Genomic DNA, 15,099 nt, shown 5'->3' with positions numbered 1-15,099 from the left:
GTCAATCAAGAGTGTATTTACTCTAGAAATGGCGTTTAAACGTGATCAGTATAAAGGGGACTTATGTGAGTGTCGCAACACCGACCTGTGAAACAGGTTATTAGTACAATTTCTCGGGCTAAATGCTCCAACAAAGGAGGTGGAGAAGTGGGTGTGGATGTCACGTTCTCTCATTAACACGACGTTTTGGGGTGTATTCTTACACCAACATAGATAAAACATTCCTAATGAGTCAGTGCGTTTAGAATACTCCAGCACTTCCCCGATGGAGGAACACCAGGAATGGTTTTCACGCATTATACCCTTGTGGGGTATCGAACCCAGGCTTTCGGCGTGACAGGCGAACGCTTTAACCAGTGGGTTACCCAACCGCTCCACTTTCGTTTTGAAGAAGTGTCGCGTTCCTCATATCGCAGGAGATGCCATCCACACCAACCCACACCCTCTTTACGGGCATATTTAACCCGAAACTGTTAGTTGATAGCTTACTTTATTTCGGAGATACGACACTCACAAAATCTTTGTCCTGTTTCACGATAAATGTAATTACTCACCATGTAGGTTAAACGTCACAGCACCGAAATCACAAGGTACGAACCATAACACTACACTTTGCTATTATTATATGGGTATTGATATAGCGCTATGCTCCATCCCACGTGAATGCTCAAAAAGCGCTTCTTCGTTTTTCCTTCGACCATAGCATGTCAAGTTCAGCGGCACATGATATATTATCAATGTCAATTTCCAGGGGATCATACAACTCTTGAAGCCACGAGAAGTGTCCATTTTCAAGTACATGTTCACCGTTGGACTGGGACACACAGTCACAGTACTTTGTCCAAGTTTACTGCCCGTTGCATCTCGTAAATCCAATATTCCTACTTCTTTTAATATATAGCAACAACAAGGTGTGGCCACCATCTGGTCATTTACAAACCGATTCGTGGGTTCATTTAAGTGCACAGGGTTGTGTCCTGTACACTGCTATATTGTGTACTTACTGCGGATTTTGTATGCAAGAGGTGTATTGATACCAAGGTCCTGGTCGAAGGCATGGACAGGTGGGGTTGAGGCCATCGACTGATCATAGGTTTTCTGTCATGGGGAAATTTAACAGTGACATCAAGGTAAAAATTGTTCTTAATATTAACTGGAATGGTAAATCTGAACCATATCCTCGAAAAATGAGATTTCAGAAATTTAACAAACATTCGTTGTTTATTCAATAATAACACGAACACCTGCAAAACATCCGGGTAGCTTCCAAAGACTTACGCACACGTCATGCAACATCAAATATCTGATGCAACCCACACAGTTGCATACTCTTAAAAATGTAGGGAAACATGAACTTTCAGTTTGGATAGGAGTTACAAGAGTTAACAAACACCTCTTCCTCTACTTCAAGGATGAAAGTATCGTGTGTGAAGGTGGGATCCTCGTCGTCAACGTCCATAATATTGACCGTTAATGTTGTAGTTCCAATTTTCTGACAACAAAAAAAGAAGAAAATTGGAATTTTTAAAAGGGTAGTATCTTAACTCATCTATGAAGGGGTACATGTATTTTATAATCATCTGACGAACAGTTTGAATATATATGTCTCTTATAACGATTTCACTTACCCCGTCGGAGCTCGCATTAATGGGCACGGAGAAGTTGTGTTGTCCGCTCTCGTAATCAAAAGTGGTAATTGTGAACACCGTTCCTGCTAGTGCATTGCCTATCGTCACATACGGGTGTGACTGGAAGTTAAATAAAGGCAAATATACATAAGAACCTTTCATGAATATTGTCATGCATATCAGATATGTGTTTTAAATGTTTGTAAATGTTAAAATGTTGGAAAACTGAGTGAGATTTTATGATAGAGTGGGGTTTTGCACAGTGTCACTTCGAATAGATGCTTGAAAATATATTTCATGTGAATGCTTTCATTGCGTATCGAGTTACCAACTTACATCCATTAAATAGTACAGAGAATTCTGTGCGCAGTCCATGTCTACAGCTTCTCCACTGCTACTGAAATCAATAACTTCCGTCCCATTTGCAGCTGACTGTTGAAATAGAACACAGTAATGATATGAATTACCTGAGATGTAAGTAATAAAACTCCAATAGATTAGACCTCATCTGTTATTGCGAAATACCATTTAGAAAGTGATCAAATATAACATATGTTATATTTTCCTAGCAATTAGAGTACACTTACTGTACTTTACAAAGAAAGTGCATTCCATAATATAGCATATGTTAGACCTCATCTGTTTTATTTACTGTGCTTCCAACATTTCTACATATAGAAACGACTAAAATGTAATGAAAACATGTTACTTAAATATAGTAACTGTGCATTATTTGATGTTATGAAATTTTAATGCAAAAAGGATACGGACATGGGTTGTGGTGTTTTGCTTTACCACAGGACAATATAACATCTGTATAATTTGACACATGCATCGTGGCAAGCCCTTAAAGTTCAGTCGAAATTATGATCCAGCATATGATAAAGTCAACAGAGACCTTTTTTATCAACAAATATAAACCATTACAAGAGTGCTATAACTAAGTTATACACCTACAACGTGAAACATGCCCACCTGCTGACAACATTGTTAGTGTAGAGAACTCTTACCTCAGATATATTACGAATGAATTCTGCTTGAGGAAACTGTGGAGGATATCTGTCAACTGCTTTCAATTGGACTCTGAAATCTACTGGCTGAAAGAGGCAAAATACCACTGAAACTGCATAGCTTGTCAGTTCCCAAAAGTGTGACAAGTTACGGTACGGTACACGCAACAAAAGATTTTCTCCAGAATATTATAAAGGGAACCCCCCACCGAGTGTTTTTTTTCAAATCAAATATATTACCTCAAGTTGGTAGAGTTATGTATACCCTGTCCTTGCAGAAAATATTTTCACATTTAAACGAGTGTTGATATATTTGATATCATATCAGAGGTCACAAGGGTGAGATTCTATCTATCATTAAAAACATGCTCTTGATTAGTTTTCACTGAAATATGTACATATAGGGACGGTACTGCCATTAGACCTGCAGTGCAGCGATTTCACAACATTGTGACGCCATCCGGATTTTGACGTCAGGGCACTGTACAAAATCTGCGAGCTAAAAGATATCTCCTTCGAGATATGTAGAGATTATTACATCCACATCTGACCGAGACTGAGGGATAATATCGTACAAGATATGAAAAATGAAGTGCTATAATCTTTTTATCAATTCATATATGCCCTAATTAAGGTTGTTGGGTTTTTCAGCTAAGTGGTTTAGGTTTGTTTTCATCTTTTTGTCCAAATACACGGCGTTTATAAAAAATAAAAAATAACTGATACAAACATCACAGAGAATACATATTCCGATGAATGAATTTAATGAACTCAGAAAACAGAAATACACAGGGTTAACATTTTCAGCTATGTACAAAAATCAGAAGCAAGTATGCTTTTGTCACTTCATATCAGTTCATCTACGCCCGATGAGTTTGTACTCCCTGTCGAAGCCATCCATATTCCCTTCCTCCTCCCTCACCACTTTATAGTCCAGTTGAAGGAATCGTCGTGATAAAGACGCTAACATCCTTTGTCCGACTTGGATGGCATGATGGTGAAACATGACGTCTTTCTTGATGTGGCGTCATTCGTCAGACATGAGCCAAGCCAAAACTGCCCAAGCCAGAAAACTTCCACATGAAATGTTTCTCATGTTACAGTGTTGCCGGTTGAAATGTGAGTTGATTACATCATGCATGTTAAGAGGACGTGGAATTTGCATATTATGCGTCGGAGACATATCTCAAGCAACTTTTGTGTTGCAGTGTACATCAACCGTTCCTGCACTTGTTTGATTGAATCGAAAGGACGCGTGTCGCCAAACGTGTTGTACGTTGTTTCAGTGTGTCTGCTTCTGGTTGTTATGAGTGAATTTGATAACATTAAAATCACATAGTAGTTCGGAGCTGGCAGTTGATCCGCCTCGAAGGAATCACCATGTTGATCAGTGAAAAATGTTCTTCGTCAGTTCATCAAAACCACGAGGCAAATCGATCTCACAATTAGGCAGGCACTGAAGTTATCGTGTCCAAAGGTTTAATTAGAAATTAGCTAGACTGTTATATCTATTGTACATGTGTTTTATTGTATAAATTCCAGTTTATGCTGCAAGGGAGAAAATAGCAGGTGGGTGTTAACGTTAATGTGGTCCGAGTAACAGGCTTGTTCCATGAAGCACGAGTAACGCAATCAATGAATTTTAATCAGGAAAGTACACTCTCCAAAAAAACGAAACGCGAAACCCAAATATCAATGGAAATTTGGTGTTATTCAAGGACGTGTAGATCGGTGGAAAACAAAGATACATGAATGAAATTTTGTGGACCAATGCATTGCCATAGTGTCCATATTTTATGAAAATGTTTGTAACAATTCACCACAGTCATTACTGCTGTCCACCAGATGGTGTTGAAATCAGTACCTCATATGGCCACCTCTAGCTGCTACCAGTGCCCGATACCTCCTGTGTACAGATCGAATCAGTCGTTGGATGTTTTGTTATGGAATCATCCATTCCTCCTTCAGCATGTGGAACAACTGTTGAAGATTCTGTGGTGGATTACGACGTCGACGTACCCGTCTATTGATCTGATCCCAAAGGTGTTCAATGGGGTTTAGGTCCGGGGATCCGGAGTGCCAACGGAGGGTATTGATGTTGTTATTGGCCAGGTAGTCCACGGTGGCACGTGCTGTGTGGGACCTGGCGTTGTCCTGTTGGAAGAGCTGCCGTTGACGGTCGGACGGAGAATCTGGTCGATGTAGCGATTGGCCGTCACAATGCATTGGACAAGCACAAATTCCGATCTGCTGGTGTATGAAATCTCTCCCCAAACCATAACACACCCTTAACCGACCCTTAACTGTCTGATGCAGTTAGAAGCAGAACGTTCATGACACCGTGTGTAGACGCGGTCTCTACCATCACGTCGCCAGAGAAGATAACGGGACCCATTGCTAAACCAGTTTGCCAGGTTCCATGGCAGCACCGAGTTACACAATCTCACTCGTCGACGTCGATGTAGTCGTGTCACGGACTACATTTGGACGTTTGGCACGTATTCCTACTTCTCGGACACGGTTCCTGATTATCTGATCAGAAACTCTTCGGGCTCCAAACTGTTCTTGTGATGTGTCCCGGGCGATACGGTGGCGGTCACGTAGTTGAGTCACCCCGGATGTACCGATCTTGTGCAGGTGTGGTGACTCTAGGTCCTCCTGATCTTGACTCTTTGATTCGTCAGCTTGCAATCGTCCAATCGCCTGATTTCGACCGGCAGCGTTGAGACGTCCCATTTACGTGTACAGTACTTGCAAAGATCGTGGATGAAATTGTAAGATTCATTTGGGTCTTTTATAGTCACATTCTGTACTCATGCTTTGCACGTGAGAAACAATCATTGTGTCCGACATCCACGCACATCCTGACAATCCTGATTGATAAAACCGTTCAAAATCATTTTTGGCTGGTCAAGCATGATCTTCTAAAACATTCCTGAAACAATGTGCAACCCTACAAAAATGTTTGTGTGCATATGTGTACAAAATTGTAAGTATAATTTTTGAATTTTATTTTGTGTTTCTTTTTTTGAAAAGTGTAGTTCGTTATAACCTGACCACAAGTCATCACTATGGAGTAGCCAATTACGGGATTAGAAACTGATCTCACACATATGTTCGATAACACACATTATATTTCACACGTGGGTTTCTCACCCACGGGTGTGTAAGAACAATATCTTCCCTTCACTCGATCAGCGGGTAAGATATTGATTTATTACCCATATGGGCTAGGAAACACAGGTGATTATTTTTGTGATATTCGCACGTTTGATTTTCGGTGATTCTGAACGTTGATTAGTCAGTTAAGTAGAGAAGAAATGTGACTGGTTGACGGAACTAGGTTTCATGATTCAATTTCATTGACAAATTTTGACGTTTCAGTTAAAAACGGAACGTGTTGTACTCACACAATCCCAGACTTAACAAGTAAAATCTGAAGGTTTAATTATGTGAAAAGTATTACTATCACTTATTTTGCAAATATATGGCTAAAAATAGTAGCCTATTGAAAATAAATAACCTTCGAAAACCTAAAACAATCGTTTGTATTGTTCGTAAACAAACATGGCCGCCCCGATCAAGGTGATACGGTTAAGAATTTACCGTGACAAACGATGTAAGAAATCCCCCTGTTAACCAGCAAAACAGAACAAAAACAAGTAATAAACATTCAAATTATGTATTATTATGCAACGAGAGCAAGGTATACAAAGTCACAAGTCAATTCAATAATGCTGATTACAAATACAATTCAAGAGAGACAAAATCTAAGTCAATGGGTCACAAAATACAGTATAGTAAACTCACCAAAGTCTTAGTGCGAGAGGTAATCAACTATGCACAATGTCAACACAGCGATCGGTCTGACAGCGGATAATGTAGGTCAGGCGTTGGCGGGTTTTGATGATCAAGCGTTGGCAGTAATATATCCTCCAGTTAATATGAAAGTTCGGGCACTTACGAACATCGTCAACACTGTAGAATGCCCTCGAATAAATCTCCCGGATTAAGGTCATGTCAGGTTGGATTAAGGACAGGGGACCTCGATGGCCAGTCCATGACGTTGATTCCAAGCGTCTTGAAGGAAATTTCGAGTCAACATCGCGATATGCGGCCGAGCATTATCATGCTGGAACTGTAGACCTGGGCCATGAGCTGCCATGAGAGGAACTAGTTCAGAGGTGAGCACCTGGTTGTGGTAAGCAGCAGCTGTGAGGTTTCCACGGATTACCAGAAGTCGGGAACGGTTGTTCCCGCTGAAAGCACCCCACACCATGCACCTTCCGCCCCCGAATCTGTCGACTTCCTGAAGACTACATTAGGGATACCGTTCATGACGTCGTCTCCAGACTCTGTGCCTGCGACCCGCGAATCTGAGGGTAAACCTGAATTCATCGCTAGAGACGACTCGATTCCAGTCTGGGTCCATCGGAGGTGACGTTGGGCTCACGGCAGACGTTGACGTTGATGAAACGGCGTCAATATTGGCCAACGATATGGACGTCGAGATTGGAGATTGGCAGCCCGCAACTGATTTAGAATGGTCTTTGAGGACAGTCGACCTCTAAACATTTCATCCCTGGTTCGTGTACGTGACGCAGGACGATTTGACCGTCTTCTGCTCGTGACGTCACACGTGGACGACCCGACCTTGGGCGATCAGAAGTGGTGCCAGGTTGTTGTAGACGACCTCGCAAGTCATACACATTACGACAGCTGCACCCCATTGCTCTTGCGACGTCAATAACTGATCTTCTTGCAACATGCCAAGGGCACGTTCACGTTGCACATTTGACAATCGTGGACTTTAAAGTACCGTTAGAACTGTGGTTTAAAAGTGTGTTGGGTTTTTTTCAATTCTTGAGGCCAGTGCAAACACGTGCAAATGAAGAAAACTTCGATGCGAAGATCACGTGATCGACTGCACGTGCAAAACCTTATTAGGCACTAACGTCATTTGCACGACGAATGGATGAGTGGGTTTTGTTAACGTTTTTTTCTAGAGTCGAAAGAAAAGGATCCCATTTCGGACACATAGATGTATCATCAGAGAAAAAGTATTCATTTTTTTTAAAGATTACATGTGAAGTTCCTTTTTTTACTCGGTATATTTTCCATGCACTCATGTATCATCCCCAGTGGGGGAAAAATGCAGTATTGAGGTTTTTATCATGTTAACTATTTAATGCAAAGTGTATTTCTAAATTGCGATTAAAAGTAGCGTAATGCATAAAATGCATTGATGAATTACTGTGGTTTTTTCATGGGAACGTATCTGATGCACATTTTCTACTACACACGGTAACAGAGTAACTAACTTTACGGGATGAAATTGTAGTTTTAGACAACCATCAACGGATTCTAGAGTAAGGGCCGAAATTCAAAAAGCCTGTCGTGAAGGCAAGAAGAAATCTGATGCTAACCAACGTAACTGAACCAAGCACTACAGCTGATACAGAACTACAGCAATTCACTTTTTCATTATCAGCCCATCAGTACCAGCTCTTTAACAAAGCGAGCCATTATCTAAAAACGAATTTGCCCTAAGGACACGCAGTGATATAGATGCACTTTGCGGACTATATGCCAGACTATGCAGAAATTCAGATCGCACACTCGGATGTGCAGCTTCATGACACTCGATGGTTGGTTTCTCCAGGAGTGACACACAGTGAGCGTAGTTTTACACCAGACTCAGCATTACTCCAGCTATATATGGTGTCATGCAGTGACACAGATGGCTGGAATATTGCTAAAAGCGGCGTAAAGCTAAACTCACTCACTTAATATTAAGGTAAAAACTAATATATTTTGTTAACTCTCGGTGGCATTGTAATTTTGATTGGATAGTTTCAGTAAAAGATATTTGGAATGACCTTGCATCTAAAACTGACTTTCTCTTAGAATACTTTTTCAAACATTCTCTGATCGTACGTGTGAACATTTGCTCAAGTCAATCAGGAATATATCCGTGAATACTAATAGGGTTATAGACACTGGAGGACAATAAGGCTTCGTGACTGCGATCATGAATTAATCATAGTATTTACCGGGATGCCTTGACAAGCTACTTGCATAATCATCGGCTGGTTGGTGCAGAGATACTGAAAAATATGATATTATCCATACAGGGGTGTACATATTGATTTTGGATAATATGCAAAGATATAGAGTCCAAGAGCTTCAAGTATCCATTATTGTAAAAATATCTTTCTGGAACGTATTCTGCTAGTGATCAAAATAATAAATGCGAACACAAAACGAAAAGGAAAAATTCGAGAGTACTATTATGCTCATTCCTCAATCTCATCAGAACTGCTCGTTGAGTGGTGAATATAGGTGTCTCTACAGACTGGTTGCAAACTTGACCCATACCAACAGTGATCAGGGAGCGACCAGGAAACAACACATTCCAGTTCATCAATAATAGTTTTAATTGTTTACCTCGCCTTGCAGAAGTACATGGATGCTCTAGTGGTACTACCGTATAATTGTGTGATAAAATGTATCAATTAGACAATTTACAGTCGTTCACAATATCGGCAATAAAAATATCTTACCTCACACGTAAATGTCGTTTTCTGACTGGCTGAGTACTCTTATATTATTTTCAGTATAACTTACAAGCAAGGTACATTTCTGTGCACTTCGCTGCCAATGGCAACTCATTCGGTACTTTGTGTTAGTACTTCTTTATCTCGAACAACAAACATGGTGTACGGTAATTTCTGATGTTTGCGAATGCAAATCGATGGAAGGGAGATAACTCTAAATCTGGAGGGGAGGGGGTTGTGTCGTCTGCAAAATATAGCGATGGCTACGAAAAGATTTGCATTGCATTTCCAATAAATAAATTTTGGCAAAACGTTCAAATGTAAACCCTATGAATATTAAGAAGGGGAACTACACTTTGGCGACTTTACTAAGACAATACCTGCGTGAAAAACAGCAAGATGCAGGATTCGGACCGTTTGATTCACACAGGTTGCCTGAAGTATACGATCCGATACCCATGCTTCAATCAGTTCAGACTTAACATTGAGATGTTCGGTAAGATAATTGCGTTATTCCCTGGCGTCTCGGTTGATGTACCATCGATGTTTGTTTATGCTCGCCTCGTGATCAGTGAACAATTATCATACCATAGCTCATCATTTGGGTAGTGTACAGGTTCCTGGAGATTCCACTGTCGTACATGTTGACTAGCTCCGAATTAAGACGAAGAATGTGTTGAATCAACAGTTCTTTAGGTTATATGTATGTAGTTAATGACACGAAACGACAGATTAAGAAGCAACATTTGGCAGGGAAATGGTCAGGAAAAGGGTCAACAATGGACAGATAAAGCGACATTGCACAGATGAAGAGACAACATTGGACAGGTAAAGAGACATCACTTGACAGATAGAGAGACAATACTGGGCAGATAAACAAACACTGGACAACAATGGACCGAAACAGTGAATGTGGCATTGTCTTGGATCTATTTTTGTCATGAATATAATTCAGCTGACACCATCAGATTCTGGATTTCACTCATGACGGACAACGAATGGTTATTTCCACTTTGCTGATCTGTTTCTTTATCTTGATGCACTGAACAGATTTCCTATCCATTTGAAACCATGGAATCGGCAAATATATCGATTTTTGCGTAATTCCGAGTTTCACGTACGAATTGATACGACTTCATTTTTTCCCCGTAGGCACCTTTTCCTTTATGTTAAACAATATTGTAGCATCTCCAACTTCGAACATTTGAAACTGTGTCATAAGTCTATTGCTCAAAGAAGGCAAAAATCGAGTTCTAAGTGAAGCTTTCAGAACGCTTAATGCGGGACCTGTGGACATTTTCAACTTTGAAGCATCGGTGATCCCAATTTCCTGTTTTGAGCATAGGTACAAATGATGTTGCTTTGTAGGTGAAACGAGCAGGTGCTTGGTGACATGCTCATGATATAGTCTTAAATGCACAATGCATGCTTCGAGCAGAAATGATTATTATGTTTTACATATAGGGAGCGCTGCCTAGTGGAAGCCACCAAGAACTTTCCGGAGAATATGTAGACTCCCCAACACTGCAGCCTCCTGCATTACCCAACTTGTCAGAAGGGCTGTGCTCCTGGTACTAAACGAAGGACACCGACAATAATAGAGTGGAAGACGACAGTGTTCGGAGGATGCAAGCGAGACGTTTCAAAGGTGAAATCCGGATATTTAGCATGCTTTTCCTGAATCTTGCCAATTACTGAATCTTGTTAAAGGAGACAGAAAATTCATTGATATATATATAAAACCACTGGCTTTATCAAAAACGACAAGATCACGTTTGCTGGCTGTAATTCATCTCAGGCTGTATATGGGCCTATTCCAAAAAAAAGTACATTCTTGTGATTATTATTGTCCGAATTTGACATTTACCTCATCCTTGCCCATGTCCAAATCCTTCTCTGCATACAGAGTTTTATTTGCAATGCTGAAGTAGCCATCGTCTCCGTCTACCAGCCAGACATTGACAGAGAAGTTATAAACAGCATCGTCTGCAGCAGAAATTACCATCTATATTTGGGGAAATAATACTAATAACAATATGTACCAGGAAACCGCCGTTACTTGATATCATTTGATATGATTTCAGAAGGTCATTGTATGGTGGTCAGGCTGTTTGACATGGTCGACACATGTCATCGTATCCCTGTTGCTCATATCGATACTCATGCTATTGATCACTGGGTTATCTGGTGCAGTCTCGATTGTTATAGACCGCCGCTATTTAATTGGAGTATTGCAGAGTACGGTAAAAGGGTAATCTCACTGACTCCTTCAAGGCCATAATCCGATTCTTTGATTGTTGCTACAAAGAGTCTGATTTAGGAAAGTGAATGTGCAATACGCAACAGATTCATATGGTCACCAAATTAATCATAAAGTTCTCACCTTTCTTGGCTCCTTCATCAAATTCAAGTACTGTCGGTAAACCACACTCAGCGCCAGCAGCTTGAGAAAATAAGGACAATGGATTAATGTATTAATTGTTATAGATGTCATTGTTTCAATGATTTGGGTTAAGCTTCAACAGCAGACTAGCAGTTCAGGCTATAAAACCGTACAGTTCTTAAGTACTGAGTGAGTTTAAGCCGCATTCAGCAGTGCGACTGGGTATTCGTTTGCAGGTACGTTCTATAGTTAAGAATGGTCCATGACGGACACTTGCGCTGGACGGAACATACGGTACTTTTAAGAGAATTAAAACTTTTATGCATTAGTTTTGCTCTGTATCAGGAGGTATTACCCTGAAGATGTAGGTGAGTATGAAGCATGAAGGGCAGATTGTGAAATCAGTCATCTCGTGAAATGTCGAAGATGGTCAGCCATTTCGCGTCATTTAGTATCAATATATTTCAGTCATTTCTTAAAATGTTTTTGTAATATCTTAATCTGGATCACAATTTCAACATCACTTATTTTAACTAACAGTTAAAGCTACCAGCTAAAAGTCACTCAGAGAACAGTGTTCATGTCTGTGAAACTTAACACCAAAACACATCAAATGACTTGCTGTTAAAACTAACAGTTAAAAGACACTCAAAGAACAATGTTCATGTCTATGAAACTGAACACCAAAACATGTCGCATGCTGTAGTATCACACAAGCATGGAAGGTGTCATTCCTGATTGCGATTATTCTCCGAGGACCGGTAAAGATGCATATTTGAAACTTGCAGCAGTCTTCGTACTGTGGCCATTACGTTCATTGTTTCACACAGTCTGTGATAAGCAAATGGAACAAACAGTTCTCAAACCAAAAAATTTCAGCTCGCTCAACGACAGAGTACATGCCCGACTTAGTCTGTCGTACAGACCCTGAAGTATATATATCCAAGCAAGCCCACGCAAGTCTAGAATAGCTTCCTTCTGAAATTGAAAAAGTCTCAGGGCTCCAATTCATTATATTATTTTTTCAGTATGAACGTTTTTTCAGTAACATATGTTCATTTCAGAGACTAGCTGTTAGTCTAAGGCTCGACTCACCTAGAACCAAGCTTTACAAAGTTCGGCTCAAACGGCGAATAGAAATGTTGCCAGTTTCGTCAGGGTACAGGATGACGTGTTACGAGTCATGCATTACACATCGCTTATATACAGCTAGTGACAGTGTCCGAGAGCCACACCAATCATTATGAAGTCATAACATAGTCATGATTATCAAATTTTCTTACTTGTAAATGTCATGGACATGAAGAGGAGAAACCATGGCAACTCCATTTCAGAATGTACCGTTACTCGCTTCCGTAGGATGTGCTCATTTCAGTTGACTTCGGCGAGAATATTGTCTGTATTACTGAAAGAGATTCACATGTGTTATATTAAACAGGAACTGATAAAAACCGTGTCTGCACTATAAAATATGCAACAAAGTACAACCATCTAGCAAGATTTCTATTAAACGCTAGCCTGACATTGTGGAAATCTGCTCTCTGATTGCCAGCGATGCCGGATTAAAGAGGTGTGTCTTTGTTTTAAATTGGAGGGGGTCTAACTATTGATCTGATACCTCTTATTGTAATTTAAAACTGGTTTCAATTGGATTTGACGTTTGTCCCGTTGATATTTAACCCCGCACTCATCAAAATTCAAGCTATAACTATCCGTAACTATCCAATGCCGTAAGTCACCTCTTTCTTCAAACACGGAACAACAATCTTAACCCGGATCTTCACGGGTGGAATGAAATGGTGTCAATTCACAGAATCTCAAGAATCTCTGCGATAAGCTATTGTTGTTTGTCACTAATTACCGAATGTTTAACAAATTTTCCTCTTTCATTTTTATACTGATGATTATGTGGTACTTGAAAAAAAATATAAAATATGTTAATAGATAAAAGTGACAATACCATTCGAACTGCATCATGAACACGTACAAGATGAGTGTATACTTCCCCACAGGTCACAAACATATTCAAAGGCAAGTCAGTTATTTACTTGAGAACATGCAGTAACATGTAGTACAAGTTTATTAGGGTATATTGTGACTGCAGCGTAAACTTAAGAAACGTCATGACACCAGGTGTCCCAGGGGCAAGATCATTTACGGCTGCTTCTCTCTTGAGCAAAAGAGTTACAGTGTTGACCTAAAAATATTTCCTTTTTCAAGTACAAGATAAAGCAAGTTTGAACGTACTATTTGATACACGAGATGACACCAACCTCAGCCACTTAACCTCATTTCCTACCTGCTCAGACTTTGAACAGCTCAGTTCAAGGAACTGACTTCTGTGTCATATCCGTGTACAACATAAAACTTTAAATAGGAAAATGATACAACGAACGCATTGTCTGAAACTCTCACAATAGCCTAGATAAACATGATTCTACCACGCCACACACGTTTCATCGAAACAGTTTCTGATAAGCCAAGGCAGGAATTTCAGTGTGCCTCAACGAGATATGTAAAGCCAGTTATGTTTTATCCCAAATTATCACTATATATTGCTTATACAAACGCTGCAAGATCAAACGCTGCTAACATGCATTACAATCAGAGTTGACTTGCCATTAAGAAATATTTAACCATTTCACGTTCTAGACATTCACGTTCAAGTTTCGGTTGTATAATCACTTACTCATGTGAAATAGATAATCCGTCATGAACTCCAGAGGTACCGATGGAAACTGATATTCCTCACGTGTACTCCGGTAAAGATGTGATCATGGTGTTGAGGTATCCCGGAACTTGACTGTTGGCGAATATAGTCGCCTGTTTAGTGACGGAGTTACAGCCTACAGGTGTGCGATCACGCTCGGGCTCGCCAGGTCACTGTGATATGCTAATGTCATTACCAAGACACTGGCGGGTCGATACCGACACACCTGCCTGACATTGCACCATAATCTGCATATCTACCGTGTGACCTGTACCTCGAGTTGAGGAAGTAACCTCGCACCCAGTATCACTTTAGCTTCGTGACAAGAGGACACTGCCTCTCACAATGAAACACTGCTAAAAGTGGTAGAGCAAGAAGTGTCTCAAATAAACTGCTGCAAAAATCATGTTCCCGCTTTCTTTGTTATATTAGCCAATTCGCTGAAAGTAAATTCGTTTTAAATCAAGTTTACTTTTACTCGTAACACATATCTCCACCTATCACAGGTTAAACTTGACTTTGATTCCACCAACTTAGAGCTTTTTATTTTTTATTTTTATTTTTTAATTTTTTTTTTAATTTTTTTTTTTGGTTAAAATCCAGATATTCAGGTACTTTATTAACTGTTGTTTCTCTTGGGTCTTTACCAAATGACCATTCGAACCAAACAGCAAACCATACAGCCTTTAAATATGAAGTGATAACTTGTCATGGTTCAAATGATATCAAACAGAGACCCTGTAATGTGAGAGCATGATGGATATGTGATTTACCAGATAAAAGGGAAAAAACACGGCATCACGATAAAGGT

General features: G+C 40.0%; 1 protein-coding gene across 1 annotated transcript in view; it reads right to left on the bottom strand.

The window, feature by feature from the left end:
- The window catches only part of LOC137286199 (protocadherin Fat 4-like), a 34,680-nt gene extending 20,028 nt beyond the window's left edge, over nucleotides 1-14,652 (bottom strand). Inside the window, exons 1-10 of the mRNA XM_067817915.1 lie at nucleotides 14,268-14,652; nucleotides 12,862-12,983; nucleotides 11,579-11,638; nucleotides 11,063-11,181; nucleotides 8,692-8,745; nucleotides 2,639-2,725; nucleotides 1,965-2,060; nucleotides 1,629-1,748; nucleotides 1,394-1,492; nucleotides 1,005-1,098 (exon numbers count right to left, since the gene is read on the bottom strand). Coding sequence (XP_067674016.1) covers nucleotides 1,005-1,098; nucleotides 1,394-1,492; nucleotides 1,629-1,748; nucleotides 1,965-2,060; nucleotides 2,639-2,725; nucleotides 8,692-8,745; nucleotides 11,063-11,181; nucleotides 11,579-11,638; nucleotides 12,862-12,907 — 775 coding nt within the window. The 5' untranslated portion in view covers nucleotides 12,908-12,983; nucleotides 14,268-14,652. The remainder of the gene's footprint in view (nucleotides 1-1,004; nucleotides 1,099-1,393; nucleotides 1,493-1,628; nucleotides 1,749-1,964; nucleotides 2,061-2,638; nucleotides 2,726-8,691; nucleotides 8,746-11,062; nucleotides 11,182-11,578; nucleotides 11,639-12,861; nucleotides 12,984-14,267) is intronic.
- Nucleotides 14,653-15,099: the final 447 nt, after the last annotated feature.

Source organism: Haliotis asinina, chromosome 6, assembly GCF_037392515.1.
Source record: "Haliotis asinina isolate JCU_RB_2024 chromosome 6, JCU_Hal_asi_v2, whole genome shotgun sequence".
NCBI lineage: Eukaryota > Metazoa > Mollusca > Gastropoda > Lepetellida > Haliotidae > Haliotis > Haliotis asinina.
This window is presented reverse-complemented; position numbering and strand designations above follow the sequence as displayed.